This window comes from Ostrea edulis, chromosome 2 (assembly GCF_947568905.1).
Source record: "Ostrea edulis chromosome 2, xbOstEdul1.1, whole genome shotgun sequence".
Classification (NCBI taxonomy): Eukaryota; Metazoa; Mollusca; class Bivalvia; order Ostreida; family Ostreidae; genus Ostrea; species Ostrea edulis.
Genome location: NC_079165.1, coordinates 12,886,734 through 12,910,908, shown reverse-complemented (window position 1 = coordinate 12,910,908; position 24,175 = coordinate 12,886,734). Strand labels below are relative to the sequence as shown.

Genomic DNA, 24,175 nt, shown 5'->3' with positions numbered 1-24,175 from the left:
TTTTTTTTTTTTTTTTTTTTAGATTTTAACACCAGACAACATTTGTAAAGACAATACTGAGTATATCAGATATTCATTTTTTTTTGCAATATTTAAATGTATATCTATATTTTGAACAGGTACTCCATTTACATTGGTGATGACATATCCCCTGGACCCCCACAATTCCACAAATTTAAAAATATTTGATCAAGTTCCGGAGATCAAAGAAGTACTGCAAAATTTGGGACTTGGATGAAAAACATTAATTCACTTATGAGCTCAGAGCAGTGGATGTTGTGCAACATACTTTAGACTAAATTGTGAATTTAAGGGGAAACAAGTACATGTACTCGTGTATTACATGTACATGCCTTTTGAAAGACAATAATATTGCATAATGGTAAATGTAAGGGAAATTTCACTGCTGATTATTCTCTCTTTGATATACATGTATTAGTAAAAAATGTGTACATGATAGAATACCAATTTTATAACTTCAATCAATGTGTTTGAATTTTCTTTGTAAATCAAAAATTAATTGAAACATACATCATTGATACATTAATGTATAGCAAATTCATAGAAAAGTTTCATAACTGAACTAATTTACCCAGCCCCTCTCCCTTATACATTCAGTGAACACAGACCTTCACTTGGGGAAAATCACAGTTAGTTAATGCAATATACATGCATTCTCAGCTATCCAATAGTGAGTTTTTGGCAATTAGGGCTCTTAAACTTATGAAAGACATACCTATGTGTAGGGAAAGATGGCTCAGATGGACTTAGTGATCCATGGACAGTCCATGGCTCTCTTTCCATTGATATTAATTATTTATTGAGTCATGCAAATTTTATTTAACCATATTTGGTGTATTATACTGTATAGTGATATCAATTTCTATAAAACAAATGTATATAGGTAATATATTGGGTTCAGTTATTACAAGAAATTGTATGAAAAATAACTAAATATTAGGCAATCATTGTGAGTGCAAAAAGGTCAACTGCAAGAGCACACACAATAGATCATTCTTAAATGGCCCATAGAAACTTCTAGTATTGTGATGTTGAATGCTCAAAGGGGTAACTTTGGAATGCTTAATCAGTTAAGTTATGGTACGGTCAGTAGTTTATCTCTGCTGACAGTAACTCTTAAAATTCTTTTCTCAAAGGGACGGGGTAGGGTTAGAAAATTTGACATAGTTTCAGATTTAACCTCATTTGGTATATTTTTTACTATTCAATATTTTAGTTATTACGTGACTTATTGTAAAAATGAAATAAAATCAGAAATTATATGAGCAGAATTTTTTTGTTGTCAGAAAATTTATGCCTGAAAGTGTTTGAGAAATGCCATATTTAGGGTAAATTTGGCCAATTGCCAAGTCGAATCATCCCAATGTTTTCCTTAGATGCATTTTGAATTTCTAATGGGAAGTACGGTATTTGTCTATAAGAGAAATAATAGAATATATGTGTACATATTCTATCACATCTTCTGACCGAGTCACAACAATCGTATTGCACAGAACACTACTTCATTCATAGACCCGGCTTGTAATCAAGTTGTCATCCTAAAGTTTGAAAAATCGCAATACCATAGTAAGTGTATTTTTCCAGTATCTTATGAGATAGAGGGGATTGTTGAAGAAAATTGTGTGAAAAGTAAAATATTAACCAATGTGATTGTCTGCATTTTATTTACACATGTTACAGCTAACAGAGATAGCTCAATATAGAACATTGTAAAGGGGTCGAACTCATAACCATTCTATATGTCGTACATGGGTGAATATCAATTGTACGTCTCACAATGTGTTAACTTCACAGTACATCGTTTTGTGACACACTGTACCAATCAACATACGGTTCTTATATAATGTTGCTGAACTGGAACCATAAAGTTCAAGGTCATCTGAGAACAGCTCCGTGACCCCTGTCATATTAACACCAGTCTTGTCCATGTGTACCACCAACACCTACATATTAAGCAAATTGTTTAAAAACTGAAACGGGGGATAACAAATAAATTTCATGAAAGTATTATTTCATATTCGATATTGACGTTTCTGTCAGATTAACATCTCTGCATTTAATGAAAGTCATGCATTACCTGCGACACACCTGGGTTAACTGGATTAGAGACATGCTGTAAGCCTTTATGTCCTATGGGCTGACATCCAAGGAGCACATCTCCTGTTGTAGGATCGACCATCGGATTGTCTGGGAAGGTATCAATCTCAATATTCTGCTCAAGTATAAAATAAAAAGTATATATATTAAGGGATGCTTTACGGTTTTATTTCACCATTTGTATATGCTATAAAGGACATGTGCATTAACACCTTGCATGCCTATAAAAGACGGAAGAAACCATCGTGGTCGCCACTTGGTTATGACGCTTGCTTCGCAATCGGCAGACCAGGTTCAAGTTTCGATCCCTGCGCTAGGTTAAAGACGTTTATCATGGGTAATAACCTTTTTTGTCAGTTACCTGATATTAAAAATGAACGACACGGCTCTTCCGATAAGGAGGTCCCATGTTGTGGGACAACAGATATTTCTCCCTGACGAAATGCGTGCTATTTCACCTAAACCAGGTGACTTCTATATATGAGTGAAAAAGAGTAAGAATGAAATGTAGATTTAAATGGAGATAATTTAATGGACTTTCACATGGCGTCCACTTCGAGACGAACGAATTCTAAAATATCCAACACTTTGCTATACGTTTTGAATAAAGGTATGTTTTAAATAAAATAATTTTCGCCTCTCTTCATTTCAATGTCTATTCTTATTTTTAAAAAGTTCATCCTTCATTTTCCCCAGCTATAGAAATTTGTGGATTTGAAATCCACCATAAATATGTCAGAAGAGCCAACTCAGTCTCTACTGATTTCCTAGATCTTATAGAGGTATAATAAAATAATATTTCAAGGAAACTTTGCACTGCTATTTCGTCACGATCCCAAATCCGTAGAACGTTATTGATGTTTGGATGTTTTACTGAATAGCAAGTGGCACACTAACACCTCACCTTTGTGATAAAGGAACGACCTCAGCCTTGTGATAAAGGAACGACCTCAGCTTCTCCATCGTCAACTTTCCATATTTATGTAGCAATATTCCTGCTTTATCTGCAGATGATGTTTATGTCTCCTAAATGATTCGATACGATAGGACATATTCTGGGTACAAAATGTATGTTGAATTTTTAAACTGGGGTAGGCGACTGATAAATACATTGATGTGATGGGCTTTAAAACAGTCTCGCTTAAAATCAGCTTTTGGAAACCTTGTATGGTTGTTATAATGATCTTATTTTGCAAATTCACCTGTTGATAGTTTGAATATTGTCTGATGTGTTCCACATACATCCTTAGGTCGTTCGTTTTGTCCTAATTTTGACTGAGGATTGCTGCGTTTGCCCGATCAAGATAGAGGGCTCATGGCAGATGAGACTGGTCAACAGAGGATGTTTATTCCTCCTAGACGACTGATCCTAACATCAGGCATTCGTGTTTGCCCTATTCTTGATTGTGTATCCTTTCTAGGTTTTTTCATATTGGTTAATGTTAAACCCAATCATCTTTTACAAACGTGAATGTAGTGTCAATATTTACCTAATGGATACACCCCTATTTAAAAAGGCCTAAACGTCTATCATTGAAAGAGAAGGAGGAATGTGTAATAAAAAGTAAAACTTAAAAACCCTCTAGTCAAAGATGTTTAATAACAGGCACTTAAAGTGTAAACGTTTGCCAACATATACATGACACGATATTGTTATGATAGTGTTGGACAGCCCACTTACATTTACTTTAGTAAGTCTGTTGTTTTCCTCTCTCTTGTACACCAGCAACATTTTACCCAAACTGGATACTACATACACAAGTCTGTAAAGACACATAATCACATGAGTTTCACTGGCATAGTAATAGTGAGTCATTGGCATAGTAATAGTGAGTCACTGGCATAGTAATAGTGTGCCACTGGCATAGTAATAGTGAGTCACTGGTCTAAAAGAATACCGTTATGTACTGACGGACTTTGAAAACACATCATATTTTCTAGACATAAACAATTGATAATTTTAATGAAATCTTATCGCAAAATTCATTCCCTCACACGTCAGCTACATTTTTAAACTCCACTACCCTGTTAAGTCGTGTTTTAAGATAGTCTAAGGGTTGGTTCTCTATTGTGTCCAGACCCAGGTTATGACGGGCTTGGTTCTCTATTGTGCCCAGACCCTGGCTAAGACAGGGTTTGTTTTCTATTGTGTCTAGACCCAGTATAAGACTGGGTTGGTTCTCCATTGTGTCCAGACCCAGTCAAATACTGGGTTGGTTCTCTATTTTGTCCAGTCTCAGGTTAAGTCAGGGTTGATTCTCTATTGTGCCCAGTCCCAGGCTTAGACATTGCTGATTCTCTATTGTGTCCAGACCCAGTATAAGACTGGGTTGGTTTTTTATTGTGTCCAGTCATAGGCTTAGACAGGTTTAGTTCTCTAGCTAAGCCAAGGTTAGTTCTCTATTCTGTCCAGACTCATGCTAACACAGGTTTGGTTCTCTATTGTGTCCAGCCCAAGACTAAGACAGGGTTGGTTCTCTATTGTGTCCAGACCCAGGCTAAGACAGGGTTGGTTCTCTATTGTGTCTCGACCCAGACTAAGACAGGGTTGGTTCTCTATTGTGTCAAGACCCAGGCGTAGACAGGGTTGGTTCTCTATTGTGTCTGGACCCAGGCTAAGACAGGGTTGGTTCCCTATTTTGTCCAGATCCAGGCTAAGACAGGGTTAGTTCTCTATTGTGTCCAGACCCAGGTTGAGACATGTTTGGTTCTCTATTGTGTCCAGACCCAGACTAAGACAGGGTTGGCTCTCTATTGTGTCCAGCCCCAGGCTAATAGAGGGTTACTTATCTATTGTACCCAGATCCAGGCTAAGACAGGATTGGTTCTCTATTGTGTCAAGACCCAAGCTTAAACAGGTTTGGTTCTCTATTTTGTCCAGACCCAGGCTAAGACAGGGTTAGTTCTCTATTGTGTACAGACCCAGGTTAAGACAGGCTTGGTTCTCTATTGTGTCCAGACCCAGGCTAACAGAGGGTTTGTTCTCTATTGTGCCCAGACCCAGGCTAAGATAGGGTTAGTTCTTTATTGTGTACAGACTCAGGTTAAGACAGGTTTGGTTCTCTGTTGTGTACAGACTCAGACTAACACAGAGTTTGTTCTCTATTGTGTTCCGACCTAGTATAAGACTGGGTTGGTTCTCTATTGTGTCCAGTCTCAGGCTTAAACATTGTTGATTCTCTATTGTGTCCAGACCCAGTATAAGACTTGGTTATTTCTCTATTGTGTCCAGTCATAGGCTTAGGCAGGGTTGGTTCTCTGGCTAAGACAGGGTTGTTTTTCTATTGTGTCCAGACCCAGTATAAAACTTGGTTGGTTCTCTATTGTGTCCAGTCCCAGGCTTAGACAGGGTTGGTTCTCTATCTAAGACAAGGTTAGTTGTCTATTGTGTCCATACCCAGGCTAACACAGGTTTGGTTCTCTATTGTGTCCAGATCCAGGTTAAGACAGGATTGGTTCTCTATTGTGTCCAGACCCAGACTAAGACAGGTTTGGTTCTCTATTGTGTCCAGACTCAGACTAAGACAGGGTTGATTTCCTATTGTGTCCAGACCCAGGCTTAGACAGGATTGGTTCTCTATTGTGTCCAGACCCAGGCTAAGACAGGGTTGGTTCTCTATTTTGTCCAGACCCAGGCTAAGACAGGGTTGGTTCTCTATTGTGTCCAGACCCAGGCTAAGACAGGTTTGGTTCTCTATTGTGTCCAGACCCAGGCTTAGATAGGTTGGATCTCTATTGTGTCCAGACCCAGTATAAGACAGGTTTGGTTCTCTATTGTGTCCAGACCCAGGTTAAGACAGGGTTGTGTCTCTATTGTGTCCAGTCCAATCGACCAATAACATTCAAACATTAATGACGAGTGCATAATCAGAAAGAAGGGATAAGTCAATGTTTGGATTTACAGTGCAAATTTTATCGAAAGCAGTAAATAACTGTAATGCTTGTGTATATACTTCGTGGTTTGTTTTGATAAGAGAATTAGTAATCTGAGGTTTATGATTGGTTGTTTTTCTTGTATTATCGTTTTATATGCTGAAAAATGTAAAGACATATTTTTAAGATGGCTATCATTTCCAGCATCTGAGCCATAAGATACTAAACAGTTCTACCGAGCTACCATGGCGATCATTTCCATTAAAATAATTACTACATCACACTTACTTTCCATCATTTGAGCCAGCAATCCCATTAGGAAAATACGTTGCTTCTGAAACTATTTCGAATTCTTTGCCATCATAGTATAGAATATGACCGAAGTGAAATCCTATCATGCCTTCCAAAAGATGTCCTAAAGAATTGCGATAATAAGCGTAGTCTGTTGTATAAAACGTATCTGGTCCTGTTGCCACTACATCATTCAGTCTGAAACAGAGAGTGGTGTTAGCCGCTATAGTATTCCGCCTGATACAATTTGTGATATTAGCCTAACGTTACGTATCGTCTTCCAATGGAAATCGTTTCTATGAACAATGAATAATATTGGTTGATTTTCAAAATTAGAACATTACATGTGAACCAGTGTTCCTGTATAAGTTTTGAAATGTTTTAATTCTAAGGTCTTTTCCAGAAACTCAAACTTTTCCACAGTGTCTTCTTCTGCTCGATGTACCACAACGAAAAGAAGCACCGTACCTACAGTGGTGAACAAAAATGTTTTTAGAAAATCACACATACCTACTTCGTAGATAGTCTTAAAGGAAATCCAATGTTTTATATTTAAAAAAAAATAGTATAGGGTTTTGTTTTGACAATCATGTAAAATTCATATTGATTATTGTAGGCATTGTTTTCTTTTTAGAATTAATGCATCACATTATAAATCCTAGGAATTTCATTGGATGACGTCGTCTATTCTATGAAATAATATTAGTGACTGGTCATTATTATGCCGAGTGTCAGAACTATAAACTTTTCATTTGGAGAGTACGTTGTGAGGTACCTTTTCATTGTAACACCATATGGTGCGAAGGACACAGAGGTACATCTATACATTCACCAATAGCCTAACCGAACTGCATTGCTTTTCAGAGTTATGAAATTGATCACTGTTCGTTATCTTCACTCTCATTTACCAGAAGAGTTTAAGGAAAATAAAATAACGTTAGAAGCAACAAAATTGGCATTAAGAATTTTTAGAAAATATGAATCAAAATCAAGTAAGTACATGTAATCAAAATACACCTACTTATTGTATGAATAATGTCAATTTTAATTGTATCGAATGAAGTAGCACAGGTAAACCAAACTTTAACTTTAATAGCTCTGTTGCTAATATTTACAACAAATAAACTATTAGTATACATCATGTTCGTGTTTATGAAACAGTGAGTTCTTGTTGTTATGGCTAGATTTAATGCCTAAGGAAAACAAAATCATGGAAACAAGTTCTATTATATAGAATTGATAGTGACTGGATTTATCATGAAAGGTGAAGATAACGAACAGTGACCAATCTCATAACTCCTATCATATGAAAAACTTATACGGTCCAATTTTGATGCACCAGATGCGCATTTCGACAAATAATGTCTCTTTAGTGATGATCAAGCCGAAATTATTGAAATCCGAACTAACAATAAACTTGTAAGAACTAAAAGGAAAACAGAGTGCCAAAGACTGGTGTCAAATTCCTGTACGGATAAGAGCTATGCATGAGGGAGATAATCCTTAATTTTGAAATGAATTTTTAAATTTTATCACAGCAAACAGTGTTTGCCCAACTATCTATTTTGTATTGCTTGTAGGAGTTATGAGATTGATCTCTGTTCGTTATCTTCACCTTTCATGTTCAACTTAACGTAAAATTCTTTCAAGCGTCAAATAACTATACGAAATTTCATTTGCCAATACATAAACAAATATTGTATCACGTGGGGAAATCCCTCGCTTAAGTAATACGTCATCATACAAAGGACGTAGAGCTTTTTGATCGGCTAGATTTTCAGCTGCATATCACCACAGCACAGGTGAAAGATGTGCTTACATGATTTGCAGTTTGGGCATGATATGTCGACAATGATATGATAAATTTAAATATTGATCAGGACAGGTAAAATATCCTCTTTTATCTAGGAATTTCTATAATCTTGATTCAAATGTTGGGCATTTCTAACATTCACTGTCAAATTTTATCTAAACGAGGCAAAAAAATCATACCTTCTGTATCAAAATCCTAAATCTGCAAGTAGTTATCTTTTGGAATATGCCTTGATTGAAATAAACTTTCGTCATCTTTCACCTGTGCCAAGTCGATATGTACATGTACACATGATTTGCTTTCTTTATTCTAAATGGCTATACATATCGGGGTGATTTCAAGGTCACAATGTAATATTGAGATTACTGTCATGCACTATATAATTATTGCTGTTTTTGAGGTCAATACGATGATTTAGACACCTGAGGAGTACAATATTCACCGAGCCCTTCGGGCTCGGTGAATATTATACTTCGAAGGTGGCTAAATCATCGTATTGACCTCAAAAACAGCAATAATTTTTTTATTATATGATTAAATGATTAAAAAACCCTTCAAGATTTTCTTTGCTTTAATTGTAAGTTTCAACGACCTATTTTTGGTCCTATGTGGAAAAATTAGTTCCTTATGTTCACCTGGAAGGTCTATTTTTGGTCCTATGTGGAAAAAATAATTCCTTATGTTCACCTGGAAGGTCTATTTTTGGTCCTATGTGGAAAAAATAATTCCTTATGTTCACCTGGAAGGTCATGTGCTGGTAAACATAACGTAGTATGATTTCTACATTGTTGGATCTCAGCCAATTAGAGAGCTAGGAATTATTCAATCATATAATAAACTAAATTATTTATGTATAAAAACATGACTTATATATCATTGAAGAAAACTGGGAAAAAATCATCTCACAAACAGATTTATACAGCTTGAAAGCTGGATAACGGTGTAGTAAATAACGAGAAAATATGACATTTTTCCTGCGATACATATATATTATTATTATAGTAACTTGATCCGAAGAGTCGGATCACGTCGAGTTGACAAGCGCGGATCATCAGATCACATGAGATGCGAAGCGTCGAGTTTGATCTGATGATCCGCGCCTGTCAACGAGACGTGATCCAACTCTTCGGATCAAGTTACTGTAGTAATGATAAATTCATTATATACCCCCTTTTGCATTTTAAATCCACATTTATAAGATACTATATGCAATCCAAATTATCACAAATACAGACATACAGTGAAATTATGTTTTGTGTACGCAGTTTTGTTTGTGACGCGGTCAATATTTTCCACAAGAAACGTTGCGTTGATGCATTGTGACGTCACTGTGACGACATCAGTTTCAAAGAATACTGATACGGAATCAGAAAACAACAGTGTGTGATCCGGAAAGCCGGATCACACGCTGTGAAATCCACAGTATCAAAGAACAATACATTGATGGGTATATAATGAAAATAGAGACTTGTAAGTCATGACGTACTTTTATATTGTGACATCATACAATTTGAACTGCACTTTTAGTACATCTATAATTCTTATTTTAACTTTACTCGGGACACCTTAACCCCACTGTGTAATAAATATTGACCTCGATGTCACTCAGGCACTATTGCTTTCAAAGCAACATCATGAGAGCATAGCGTCCACCTGTACTGTCATTAATAGGTAAATGGTACACGATATCATTGTTCATTTATTACCAGATTATTTGGTGCTCGAAGATCAAAATGATTTGGATAAAACTACAAGAGTGGAAAACTAGTTTCAAACCAGATATACCTCAGCTGAAATACTATTTAGAGTCTGAAGGGAGACTGAATAGACAACGCACTACTGTTATTCAAGGTACATGTATACATTCTGTTGTACAATTACCTTTGTCTTCCAAAACACTGATACCATGCGGAAAGAAATCTCTGTGATTAAAATTCTCTCCAATAATCCTTAGTTCTTTGACCCCATATTCTGGTTTCTCCATGTTAAACAGCATGATCCGCCCTTTGGCATTATTTTTCTTGTAATACTCTTGAAATCCTGGTCCACTGAAGACGGCATTAAATCCCTTCATCGATAAAAGTATCAGAATAATGACCATAAATAGGTATACAAAAGTAATCAAATGTAATTTCAAATAGTCAAATAATTCAACGAAATAAAATCAGAAGCAATTATTTCAGCATTTCGATGAAAGGTGGAGATAACGAACAGTGATCCATCTCATAACTTCTACAAGGACACAAAATAAAAAGTTGGGCAAACCTGGATCCCAGGAAATACCAGAGTTGGGATTAGGTGCCTAGGGGGAATAAATATCCTCTGTCGACCAGTAGCACCCGTCGTGAGCCCTGTATTGATCAGGTAAATGGAGTAATCCATAGTCAAAATCAGTGTATCAAGAACGGCCTAGCAATACGTATTAAACACGTCAGACAGCATTTGACTCAATGATATATATGGTAATTACATTCAATACGCAAGAGCTTGTTCTGCGTATGACCAGTTTTTAAATCGAGACAGGCTACTGACAAACAAGTTGATGGTGCAGGTGTTTCAACAGTCTCGTTTAAAGTCAGCATTGTGGCAAATTATATGGTCGCTATAACGTTGTAGTTTGCCAATATAACCTATCATTGGCTCAAATGCTGTTTGACTGGTTTCATACCGATTGTTCTTGGCATACTAATTTCACTTCGGATAACTCCGTTTACATGATCACGATATAGGGCTTATGGCGGTTGTGGCCGTTACTGAGATTATGTGCTTCAATTTATTCATCGTTTTTATTTTTGTAGGTAAATTCTGAGTATAATATATTGGTAGAAAAATATCCTGCAAGACTTACAGAAGTGATGAAAGTTAAACCAGACTGGGTGGTCTGCATGTCCTCAGATCCATGCTCTGCAAATGAGTAAGTGGAAGACATATTTGGATATCTAACAATGTGTATTTGAATTCTCTACCGACTCAGACAAAAGACATCATTAAGAACATCTGATATACGAACATAGAGATCGTAAATTAAAACGTGTGAATAATGGAGTTTATCGAACATAGAGAGTGTAAATTAAAACGTGTGAATAGTGGAGTTTATCGAACATAGAGAATGTAAATTAAAACGTGTGAATAATGGAGTTTATTGAACATAGAGAGTGTAAATTAAAACGTGTGAATAATGGTGTTTATCCTTGATGTTCCATGTCCATAGTACCCTGAAAAAAGACGAGAAGCGAATCATCTGACGTATTACCTATTCCTTTCACGATGTGACATTTTCCTGGTCTGTGATTCCACAGGGTTTTGTGATAGTCAAAGAAAATGCTGGAAAATATACGGAAAATAATGGACAAGTACATACAGTAGTTCAATACATATTGATACTAATTTGATATAACAAACTAATCGAAGATTAACTGACTAACATTCGCAGACGTAGTAAGCACTAGGCTAGATCTATACATACATATTAAAAATTATTGCTTGTAAGGGTAGTCAGTACGTATAAATGGAACATTTTAATTGATAATTATTACCGAGCTTTTCACAACCCATGATCCCTTCTACATTATCCAGCAGAGCAGCAATAAGAATTCCAGAACACGGGTTTAAAACAACCCAGCTTTTTTTTTTTTTTTTTTTACCGAAACGCATGCTTACATATCGAATAACATGATGTACAGTTTAGAAATCGTAAGGTTGACCCCCATAGATTGACTTACAAGTGGACCCATATAGATGCTTTCTTTCATATTTAATATTTCTGCTAGCTATTAGAACGATGTAGCACTAGATGTCCAAGGTTCGATCCACAAAGGAGGCAAAACTCTGTATCAATTACGCTATCAATAAGTCTTGCATGTATATTTTAGAATAAAGCTTGGCAATACAACAACATAACGTTTTCAATATCGATCTATAATTTCTAAATGCTTCTGATTCAACCTAAAATTGCCTCTGTCTCATTTTCCCCTCATCCTTTAATTTCTGAAACATTCCATGGAGGGGCAAGCACTCATCATTTGTTATTTGGGTTCAATTCACATCTTTCAAGCTTACATTCTTCTCATTCTCGACTACTACCAAAACTGGAGGTGTCAGGTACCTAATATATTTTTATTTGCATATGAAAATTTAAGATAGTTGTCGGTGTCAAAAAAGGAGGCAATCCCCACTTATCCCCGGTTCTACGTGCCTAAATCCCACTCCAACTCCGAAACATTATTTAGCCAGATGAGAAATCCTGTGCACACATCGCAGGCGCTGTATTTTGAATTCATTTTCTTTGGACTTTTACATATATCATGTGCAGCTATTTTAGTATAACAGGTGGATATAATTATTTAAGTGTCTACTTAACATTCCCTTACAAGAAAATTTGCTACATTATGGCCTATATGATGGATGATTTTCTATCACTTTACTCCATAAAATGCTATCTCTTTTTTGTCTTAAAAATGTTCTCATTAAAACCGATGTGCAAATTTGTTTAATGATAAGAAAATGTACAACCAACTCATGCATGAACATAAAAACGTGGTTTATTTCACATTTTATACTAACTTGTAATATCAATATCGCTCCGTCATTTTGAGGGAACATTATCTCTCATACAAGATGGATGGGGTGCGTGGGATCTGATCATGCAACGTTCAAAATACATGTGCAACGCTAGATATATTCATCTTCAATTTGTCTAGTTATATATCTAGACAAATATGTTCTGATCAGAAGAGCTTTATGTGACTGTTTCATACAGTGTAAATCATGTAAATACTAAACAATAATGTACTACGGCCATTACGCGTTTGAATAACGCAGTTGACATTTTGGAGGATTTTTTCCGTCTTCGTCACACATGCATTAGGTCCGTAGTTGAAAATAGTTGTAAGAACGTCTGATCGAAGATTTAAGTTTTCATACCCATATATTTTGACAATGTCGGTCTATTTGAAACCCATATAAATCCATTGTCACATAACTTCGAGTTCTGTGTAACTTTGAAATGATCCCAATATAGATTTCGCACCCAACTATTTCTGAACGTTGGATCCTTTGAAGAAAGTACATTGAGACATAAAAATTGAATTCAAGCACATTGAACCATTTTGATGGCTAAAACCTACAGTTTTTGTTTTCGTTTGACGTCATCAAGCAAGGGAGATAATTCATCATACTATTTTGATACTTCACATTTGACGATCCGTAGCGTCTGTTACTTTAAAATTTCTTATATAATTAAGTCATTAAAGTAGAACATATTTTCATGTAAATTATTTTTTTTTTCGAAAATCCTCTCCTATGACTTTTAAAGCACTATGATAGAAATTTTATAATTGATTAAATCAATACAAGAAGTAAATGACAGTAAATAACTTGAAAATAAAAAAAGAAATCGAATATCATTTATGATCTCACTATCTGAAGCAATAAACTCGTGAAATTAGCAGAAAATGTGATTTGTGAAGTCTTGTCTTCCTGTCAGTAATTTCCTTTTGTAATCTCCGTCGTGCTTTGACCGCGGAGGACACCAGTTCGGAAAAATGTGGAAGAGGAGCATTGCGCAATTGTCAGATTTGTAAACAATTAAATTTGCCAATTTTATAACAAATTCAGTATCAAAATTTATTCTAGGGGCACACTTGCGTAATTATTACTTTGTTACACTTAAAATACTTTAAAGTCAACCATGACACGATGTAATATCTTAAAACAAAGGAAACGTCAGTTTCCATTTTTCTATGACCTCGGTCTCAGCAACTCGATGAAGTTCGGTAATCATCGTTCCCATGACGATTGTATCCGAGGCTATGACGATTATACGACACGTTCATTGTTGGTTTGCTCTCAAGCAATACCCCCTTGTTTATTTTGCTGATGTTTAAATGGTATTGAGGAGATTATATTAGTTTTACCGATGTGTGTTAATTGGTGTAAACTTGGATAGTTGTAAAATATCGTTAGTTACAGCTTGTGTTGCTTTAAACATTTCTCACAATCTCTACTTACATAGTAAGATGCGGCGCTAACATTCTAATCTTTTTTAACACATAAGCTTGTACAAATAAAGATTTGAACTGTTGATCTGCTAATCTGAATGCTATCTTCTAACAAATAAAAATAACATCAAAACAATGCTCCAATTTCTTGATGAAACCATTTTTCGTTATGCATTCTACACTAGAGGTACTTATTATACGGCATTAAAACATTAACGGAGGGTATGTCAGTGTTAAATGAAGCGAAATAAGTAACAGAAAATGAAAGTAGGCAATATCACGCTCGAACAATATTTTACTCTATGCATTTTGAAAATTGTCATTGTTTTTCGTAAACATTCCTGCATCATATCTAAGTCACTAGTGTTGGTTGGTGCATTTACATTCTCATTCTTTGTGACAAAACGGATGTATTGACATAACAGAAAATGCTGTCTAAATACTTTGAGGTCACTGTAAACTGTGTCACTTTTACATAGACTGAAAACACCTCATAGTTTGGAGTTATATTAAGCTATACTTACACCATTTTGAAAATAAATGTGAATGACAATGCCATTAAAAGCCCAAAGAGCGTTTTCCAAATCATGATTCCTTTTTATGACCAAGAAGAGCTGAATGTATCCTGAGTTGGATCGAGTTTAATCAGGTCGGGATCGAGACACTGTTTTTATGAGGCGCCGTTTTGGTGTATTCATTACCCTAAAAGTGGTTACTTAAATATCTTATTACTTATCTTGAATAAAAGATATCACTTGATTTGAATAATGTTTGTGAATGTCTCCTGTTAAGTACCCGAACAAAATCTCAAATGAATAGTGTTTGCAGTACTTTGTTCAGATTGTTTAAAGAATAAGTTTAACAGCTGTGTTCATTTTAGACGTGTTTTTTTTTTAATATTTAGTTTCAGGAAATTCATTAATTGAAAATAAATTCCTTTACTTCACCTTAGTCATTAATTTACAGAGTTTGAAATATAATATGAGATAAAAGTTTTATTTCAATTTCTTTCAAATTGCGATTATGTTTGCCTTTGCTATATAAGTAAAACTTATACTTTCCCAATACCGAAGGACGAAAACGCAGTCACGGACATCGTTCATATAAAAGACCAAGTATAAATGATGTCACGTTTGATTCACTTTTGCCTCACGTCAACAGACAATTGGGTCCACATCATATTCGTACAAAACTTTACTCTATTCCATTGAGGGTTTTACATACGTTATTTGAAGAAGCTATGGCTAGTCTATACTTGGATTTTTGAACACCTGAATATAGACTTAACTCTATGATTATGGATGTTGCCTACAACAGGCTTTATAAACCAGCACGGACCATGGATGATATTCCTTTCAAATCATGCCGTCAGTTCCTTAAGCTCAAATTTACAAACAAAGGAATAGATGCCGTCAACATAAGCAACATTCTTCGTCATAAAAGGGTTCAGTCATGTATTCCAACTTATTTCAAGTTCAATTCTACACCCTGTATTTCCTACAGCTATACTTCTACTATTGCATCCAAACTTTTTAATTATAAACAAACTTTGCAGTGCTTAGATATAGACCATCTTATACGTAATCCACCAATATGTTCTTGTTCTTCATCTTCTTTCAACTACAGTCCAGCTGGACATGTCATTACTGGTGATGTTGATATAGTTGAAAATGAGGACCTCAAATCACTTATTCATAAAGGTCCTAAATACAGAGAACCTCGGTCTTTTAATTGGCGACAGAACTTCATCTCTATTATGAGTTCTGTTGAAGATTATGCCAGACGATGGGCTAAATATGAAAAAGAAGAACTTGATACATTGTCAGAATGGGTTAAAAACATAAGAGGGATATTAAAATCCCGCATTAGACACATGAAAACCAAAGTACGTACCATCTATCCTTCTGTGTTTAGTAAACCAGAAGTGATAAAAGAATTAGATAGGTTACATGAGGAATATGTTTTGGTTCCAGCTGACAAAGCTAGTAACAACATTGTCTTTGTTTGTAAGGCTCATTATTACAACTGTATTTTAAACGAACTTGGCATTAATTCCACTTTTGGTAATCATACTTATACTCCAACTGCCCTTTCAAAAGACGAAATTCTTCAAAACCATGCTTCAGTTTTAGACACATTTAATATTCCAGTCAATGGGTCGAATAAATATGAGTTACCGTACCTATACTGGATTCCTAAATTACATAAAAACCCTTACAAACAAAGATACATTGCTGGATCCAGTAAGTGCTCTACCAAGCCCCTATCTTTGCTCTTCACAAAAATGTTAACAGCTGTGAAGGAGAAACTTCAAACTTACTGTGCGACTACATATGCCAGAAGTGGTGTTAATCAAATGTGGATTCTAAAAAATTCTAAAGAACTTTTAATAAACTTGAAATCACAGAATTTTTCCCAAATCAATAGCATTAAAACCTATGACTTTTCAACACTATACACGAACATTCCTCACGATAAATTAAAGACTAGACTTTTTGACATCATAGACAGTTGCTTCTTCAACAAAAACGGAAAACGGAAATATTCATATCTAGTGATCAGTCATTCAAAAACTTACTTTGTTAAACACCACTCTGATTCCACGCACAAGTACTCTGAAGTTGAAATAAAAAATATGCTAGAGTTCCTCATTGACAATATCTTCGTGGTCTTTGGTGATCAGGTCTTCCAACAGTCTGTTGGAATTCCCATGGGCACAAATTGTGCTCCTTTGTTAGCTGACCTGTTTTTATGTTCATATGAAGCAGAATTTATTCAAAAACTTCTCCGTGAGAAGAAAAAATCTCTCGCTGTGACCTTCAATTCGACTTTTAGATATATCGATGACGTTTTGTCTATTAACAATGATAGCTTTCATTCATATGTCGATTTGATATATCCCTGTGAGCTCGAAATAAAGGACACCAAAGAGTCGTCCACTTCTTCTTCATACTTAGATATTTTATTGAAAGTAGACATTAACGGCAAACTAACAACTCAACTGTATGACAAACGGGATGATTTCAGCTTCTCCATCGTCAACTTCCCACATTTATGTAGCAATATTCCATTATCACCTGCATATGGTGTTTATATATCTCAACTGATTCGATATGCAAGAGCTTGTTCTGGGTATAGTCAGTTTTTAAATCGAGGTAAGCTACTGACAAACAAGTTGATGGTACAGGGATTTCAACAGTATCGATTGAAGTCAGCATTTCGCAAATTCTATGGTCGTTATAACGATCTAGTTCGTCAATACAACCTCGCATTGGGTAAAATGCTGTCTGACGTGTTTCATACCGATTGTTAAGCCGTTCTTGGCACACTGATTTTGACTGCAGATAACCCCGTTTACCTGATCAGGATATGGCACTCACGGCGGGTGTGACCGGTCAACAGGGGATGCTTACTCCTCCTAGGCACCTGCTCCCACCTCTGGTGTGTCCAGGGGTTCGTGTTTGCCCAACTATCTATTTTGTATTGCTTGTATGAGTTATGAGATTGATCACTGTTCGTTATCTTCACCTTACGGTACCAATTTTTATGCACCAGATGCACATTTCGATAAATAATGTCTCTTCAGTGATGCTCAACCGTAATGTTTGAAATCCGATATAACAATGAAGTTTTAGAGCTATTATAGGGAAAAACAGTGTGCCAAAAAGTGGAGTCAAATTCGTCTAAGGATAAGAGCTATGCGTGAGGGAGATAATCCTTAATTTTGAAATGAATTTCTAAATTTTATAACAGCAATTAAATATACATCCGTATTTTCAAGCTAGTAACGAAGTACTTAGCTACTGGGCTGTAGAGACCCTGGGGGACTAACAATCCACCAACAGAGGCCTCGCCCCAGGGGTAATAATGTAAAACTTATACGGTACCAATTTTGATGCACCAGATGCGCATTTCGACAAATAATGTCTATTGTTTATCATGTAAGACACACGTCATCACTCTTTAAGAGTTACCTACATAGCTATGCTATTAAGATTAGAAGACTGGTTACTTGATTTTCGGAGAGAAATTTCTAACGTAGACTGGTATTCTTTTTCAAGCCGATGTTTTGTACATGCGTGTTTCGCTGCCCATGATATAGTTTGAAATTCATTATCCAGTCATTATCCATGATCACCTGCATATGGTGTTTAGGTCTCTCGACTGAATCTATACACAAGAGCTTGTTCTGTGTTTGGTCAGTTTTTAAATCGAGGCAGGCTACTGACAAAAAAGTTGATGGTGCAGGGGTTTCAACAGCCTCGTTGAAAGACAGCATTTTGCAAACTTTTTGGTCGTTATAGCGATCTAATTTACTAATACAACCTTTCATTGTATAAAATGCTCTCCGACGTGTTTCGTACCAAGTGTAAGGCCATACGTTACCCACTGATTTTGACTACGAATTACTCCGTTTACCTGATGACGACATAGGGCACACAGCGGTTGTGATCGGTCGACAGGGGATGCTTACTCTTCCTAGGCACCTGATCCCACCTCTGGTATGCCCAGGGGTCCGTGTTTTGTCCTACTCTTTCAATTTGTATTTCTTTAGGATTTATGAGATTGATCGCTGTTAGTTATCTTCATCTTTTCATGAAGCAGGTGCTTATGATATCAAAAACCGACTCATTAATTTAAGTTGAATGTGGAAAAAGTTGTACGTTTTATGCTGTTAAAGTTATGCGATTTAAAATGTGTTAAAAATGCTTTAGAATATTTTGATATCCATATTTTATATATTGTGGAACAGTGTTTTTGATTTTTTTTTTTACTCCAAAATTATTCATATTTTTGTTAGAAGTAAAGATAAGGGCTTGGTAGAACATTTACTACATCCTGCAAAGTAATTTATCTTCTTTGTAAGAGTTCTGGTCACGTTTTGTAATGCACCATTGGAAACTATATTCATACGTATCATTGACTGTGATATCAAATGCGTTTAGAATTGAAATGTGATTTTGAAGAATTTAATCTTTTGAAGGGTAACTTGAAGTATAAGTTGGATTAGCAAATGTGTAATTAAAACCAAGTTCGTTTCAAATACAATTGTAATAAAAAACCTTACAACTGTACGAAAGCCCAGAAGATTCGACATTCAAAACACAAGATTCGAATTTTGAAATTCAAAACCAAAATCAACCAATCAAACTGTAGGTCACAATAGATTAAAGGTTAGAGGGTACATGCATATAAACTTAAAATATGTCAGAAAGCATGCTCTGCTTATATGTTTATCAAACAACGAAACATTGCTTTTAAAACTATAAATATTATGATGTATGCTCAGCATGCAGACAGGCCCGTAGAAAGCGGGAAGGGAGTGAGCAGAAAACTTGTTCCAGCTCCCACATATTTAACTCTATTATTATTATATTACAGACAAAATTACCGGTACCTGTGGTATAATATTCATGAATCAGTGAGATAAGATAGTTTTTAAAACGTGGATAGAGTAGTATTCTGTTGTAATGACACATGTAGTTAAGCTTCCTGGAACCTAAAAAAAATGTAGAAAGATACAACATAGATAGGAGAGAAATATTTATTCATGGCTCGAATTTCCTCCATTGTTTATATATAGATAAGTACAATTGTCTTGACCCATACACCCACAGCCTCGGTTAACGTCCCTACATTCCTTGTAGATCTCATAATGAAAATAGATAAACAAAATAAAATGGATTAAGATGAAAATAAAACGTAATAAAATTAAAAGAAAAAACCCATATGAAAACATAATGAAAGTGTCCTCTTTGAAACTCTAGCGGGTGAAGTACATGTGTACTAGTACTTAACTTATTGATTAGCACTTAACCGAAAGAAAAATCAAACTAGAATCAATTGTTGGATGGGTATCATCGGTTAATAGGTTTCATATCCGATTTCAATTTGAGGTATGTTATGAGGTGTATTCGTCATTATTTGACCTGGTTATCACATACAATACAGAGTTAAATATGTAGGAGCTGGAACCAGTTTTCTGTCCCCTCCCTTCCCACATTCTACGGGCCTGTCTGCGAAGCATACATCATAACATTTATAGTTTTAAAAGAAACATTTCGTTGTTTGGCAAAAATATGAGAAGAATAAGCTTTCTGTAATGTTTTAAGTTTATATGCATGTACCCTCTAACCTTTAATCTATTGTGGCCTACATTTTGATTGGTTAATTTGATTTTTAATTTCGAAAACTGAATCTCGTATTTTGAATTTCGAATCTCGTATTTTGAATTTCTAATGTCGTATTTTGAATTTCGAATCTCGAATGAGCCTTCTGGGCTTTCGTATAACTGAATACAATGCTCCTACAAGTTTTGTCAAATGAGACCAATGCATTTACTTCCTGCAACCCATAGAATGCTTTCGTCACCCCAGTATACTAACCACAAAATGATAGATTGGAATATGTATCCATTTCTTAACGTGTCTAATACGATATTTTGATATTCATCGTATATACATTACATATTTTGACAAAGTGTCGACTTCATTCTTTTCATATTTAGCCCACCATTTGGAATAATCGTTGACAGAAATCGTAACAAAGATGAACTTCTGTCGCCAATTGAAAAATGAAAGGTGAAGATAACGACCAGTGATCAATATTATAAATCCTATAAGCAATACAAAATAGATAGTTAGGCAAACACGGACCTCTGGACACACCAGAGATGAGATCAGTTGCCTAGGAGGAGTAAACATTCCCTGTCGACCGGTCACACCCGCCGTGAGCCCTATTATCCTGAGCAGGTAAGCGAAGTTATCCGTACTCAAAATCAGTGTGTTAAGAAATTCGAAGCTCTCTGAACCTTGGACCCTTTGAAATAAGTGATTTCAGATCGTCCTTTTCAACATAACCAGTGATGAAAAAAGAACATGTAGGAGGATTTTGTATGAGATGGATTATATAGACTTGAACTTGAAATATGAATACAATATTGATGTTTTTCATGATCAAGATTGTTGCTTATGTTGACAGTATTTATCCCTTTGTTAAGAAATTCAAGTTTTAGAAACTCGCAGTGTAATTCGCAAGGATTATCATAAGTAACCTGCGGTACTTAAAAGAGCCTGTGATGCACAACATCCATTATCTTCATTCTGGTGTTGAAAGATCTGAGTATGGACATGTGTTGGTTTTTTAAACTTTCAAAGGATGAGAGTGAAGTTTTCAACGAAAACATAGTTGCAACTGTTTGGATTTCACAAGGTATAAGTGAATCAAATGTATCATATGTATGATATATTTGGTTTTTTGTATGAATGATGTCCACGACTGCACCCGTTAACCTCCCTACTAAACTATTCACTAATTCATGGAATCTCTTGTATACCCATCAATCTGATGTTTTAAATAAACCATTCTGTGTCGGGAACGCCATCAGAGCAAATCAAAGATCACTAGCTTTCGCTGCTTCGGAACAGATATTATCACTATGCTATCAAGATACAGGATCACGTTATATAAGCTGCAGTTACATACATATTTGTGGAAATAAAAAAGACTTTTGGATATTCTTAACTAATTTTCATTCATTGGTTAATATCATTCTATCAATACATTTCAGTCTAGCATCACTGAAATGGTGTCCTCACTTACAAGGGATGAGATAATACTAATTGAGGTGACATCGTTGTATAGAAGGTAGTGTACATGGCAGTATCAGTTCTGTGTAAATCGCGGTACGTTCCTCGCACAACGAATCAAAAGACGTTTAAGTCTATAAAAACTTCTTTACTTATCTTAAATTTGCTGATTATAACAGTCACCTGAGAATCACAAAATGAATAATTCAAATTAGAAGCGTTAGATGTTGAGGGTACCCGTATTGATATTTCCAACTCTGAGAATTGTGAAAGGTGGAGATAACGAACAGTGATCAATCTCATAACTCAAAATAGAGAGTTGGACAAACACGGACCACTGGATATAACAGAGGTGGGATAAGGTGCTTCGGAGGAGTAAGCATCCCCTGTCGACCGGTCACATACGCCGTGAGCGTTATGAAAGGTGAAGACAACGAACAGCAATCAATCCCATAAATCCTATAAGCAATACAAAATAGATAGTTGGGCAAACACGGATCCCTGGACACAGCAGATGTGGGATCAGGTGCCTAGGAGGAGTAAGCATCCCCTGTCGACCGGTCACAATCGCCGTGAACCCTATATCCCAATCAGGTAAACGGAATTATCGGTAGTCAAAATCAGTGTGCCAAGAACAGCCTAACAATCGATATGAAATATGTCAGACAGCATTTGACCCAATGATAGGTTGTATTGGCAAACTAGATCGTTATAACGACCATAGAATTTGCGAAAAACTGATTTTAGACGAGATTGTTGGAACCCCTTCACCATCAACTTGTTTGTCGGTAACCTGCTACGATTTAAAAACTGACCATACACAGAACAGGCTCTTACGTATCGAAGCAGTTGAGAGATGTAAACACCACATGCAGGAGATAATGGAATATTGCTATATAAATATGGGAAGTTGACGATAGAGAAGTTGAAATCATCCCGTTTGTCATACAGTTGAGTTGTTAGTTTGCCGTTAATTTCTACTTTCAATAAAATATCTAAGTATGAAGCAGAAGTGGACGACTCTGTGTTGTCTTTTATTTCGATTTCATTAGGATATATTGAATCGACATATGAAAGAAAATTATCATTGTTAATAGATAATACATCATCGATTTATCTAAATGTCAAATTGAATGCCACAGTAGAAGATTTTTTCTTCTCACGTAGAAGTTTTTGAGTAAATTCTGCTTCCTAGGAATATAACAACACGTCAGCTAACAAAGGAGCAGCACAATTTGTGCCCCTGTGAATTCCAACAGACTGTTGGAAGACCTGATCACCAAAGCCTACGAAGATATTGTCAATGAGGACCTACAACATATGTTTTATTCAACTTTAGAGTACTTGTGCCTGAAATCAGAGTTGCGTTTAACAAAGTAATATATATATATATATATATATATATATATATATATATATATATATATATAACACAAATGGTAGCCTCAGGATCAGTTCTATTGGGAGGATGATTTAAATACAAGCTAAGAAGAATTCTTTTTGTATACTGCAACTGAAATCTCCCTTTCCACAGATTAAACAAACACTTTTGAATTACAGTACAACAACAACAACCAGAAACGCCTATGTCAAACGACAAAACAAATATGGTTCGGACAAAAAAATGTCCGGAAAATTCTATTAAAGACCCAATTTTAAGTTAAAATCCCCTAATGGTAAGCCTCCTGTCATTCAAACATTTAACAATATATCTCAGGTGGATTGACATCTGCAGAGACTGTGGTCTGGAGGGACCCCAGAGAGGTGTTTTGATAACAATAACAGTCAATTAGTACAGACATTCTTTAGATCTTGAGGAAGCCCAGTATACCAGAGTTTTGATAGCATGGAACTGTCCACAACTGCTATTTTCTCGCATTTATTAACAATGTAATTTTAATATAATTGTATTCATTTCTTCTCTATATACATGTATTATAAATTACACAATCAGAAAACAAACAATACTTTGCACGTTAATTTCTAACACTTGTAACTTACTGAAATAATTTATATTATCAATTTATGATAACTCTATATTTATAAAAGAAATTATTCATTCAGCCAATGAATGAGAGTAAGAGAGAGAGAGAGAGAGAGAGAGAGAGAGAGAGAGGGGGGGGGGTGGGTGGGTGGGGGGTGTAGTGTGTGTGTCTGCTACTGTTAGAGATACAACCATTATACAAACACTATCATCACTGAAACTCTGCAGACGGTCCTGAGGCATGTCCTGTGTATATCAAAAGTATACATAACACCCTGATCTTTTGGCCAGGTAAATTCCAGGTAAATAACAATGACCATAGATGAGCTCCGCCCACATCCAGTGGTCCGTGAAGAAACCGTACGGTATTATTTTGGGGTCTTTAATTGACCTTTATATAAAACGTCAATGTCAAATTTTTATGAGAAACGGAAGACGAAGAAAAAATCACACTAAAACAATACGTCCCCCTTCTGGGAATGGTAGACATAATTGACATAAATAATAG

The 24,175-nt window shown here is 35.6% G+C and overlaps 1 protein-coding gene across 1 annotated transcript; it reads right to left on the bottom strand.

Annotated features, from left to right (window-relative positions):
• Positions 1-1,668: 1,668 nt before the first annotated feature.
• LOC125681296 (serum paraoxonase/arylesterase 1-like) lies at positions 1,669-14,743 on the bottom strand. The gene is made up of 9 exons (XM_048921322.2): positions 14,619-14,743; positions 11,349-11,419; positions 10,944-10,999; positions 9,977-10,163; positions 6,627-6,750; positions 6,280-6,480; positions 3,800-3,881; positions 2,099-2,233; positions 1,669-1,964 (listed from the first exon to the last, which is right to left on the bottom strand). Exons 1-9 carry the CDS (start codon positions 14,681-14,683, stop codon positions 1,794-1,796), a joined length of 1,092 nt encoding a protein of 363 aa, XP_048777279.2. The 5' UTR covers positions 14,684-14,743; the 3' UTR covers positions 1,669-1,793.
• Positions 14,744-24,175: the final 9,432 nt, after the last annotated feature.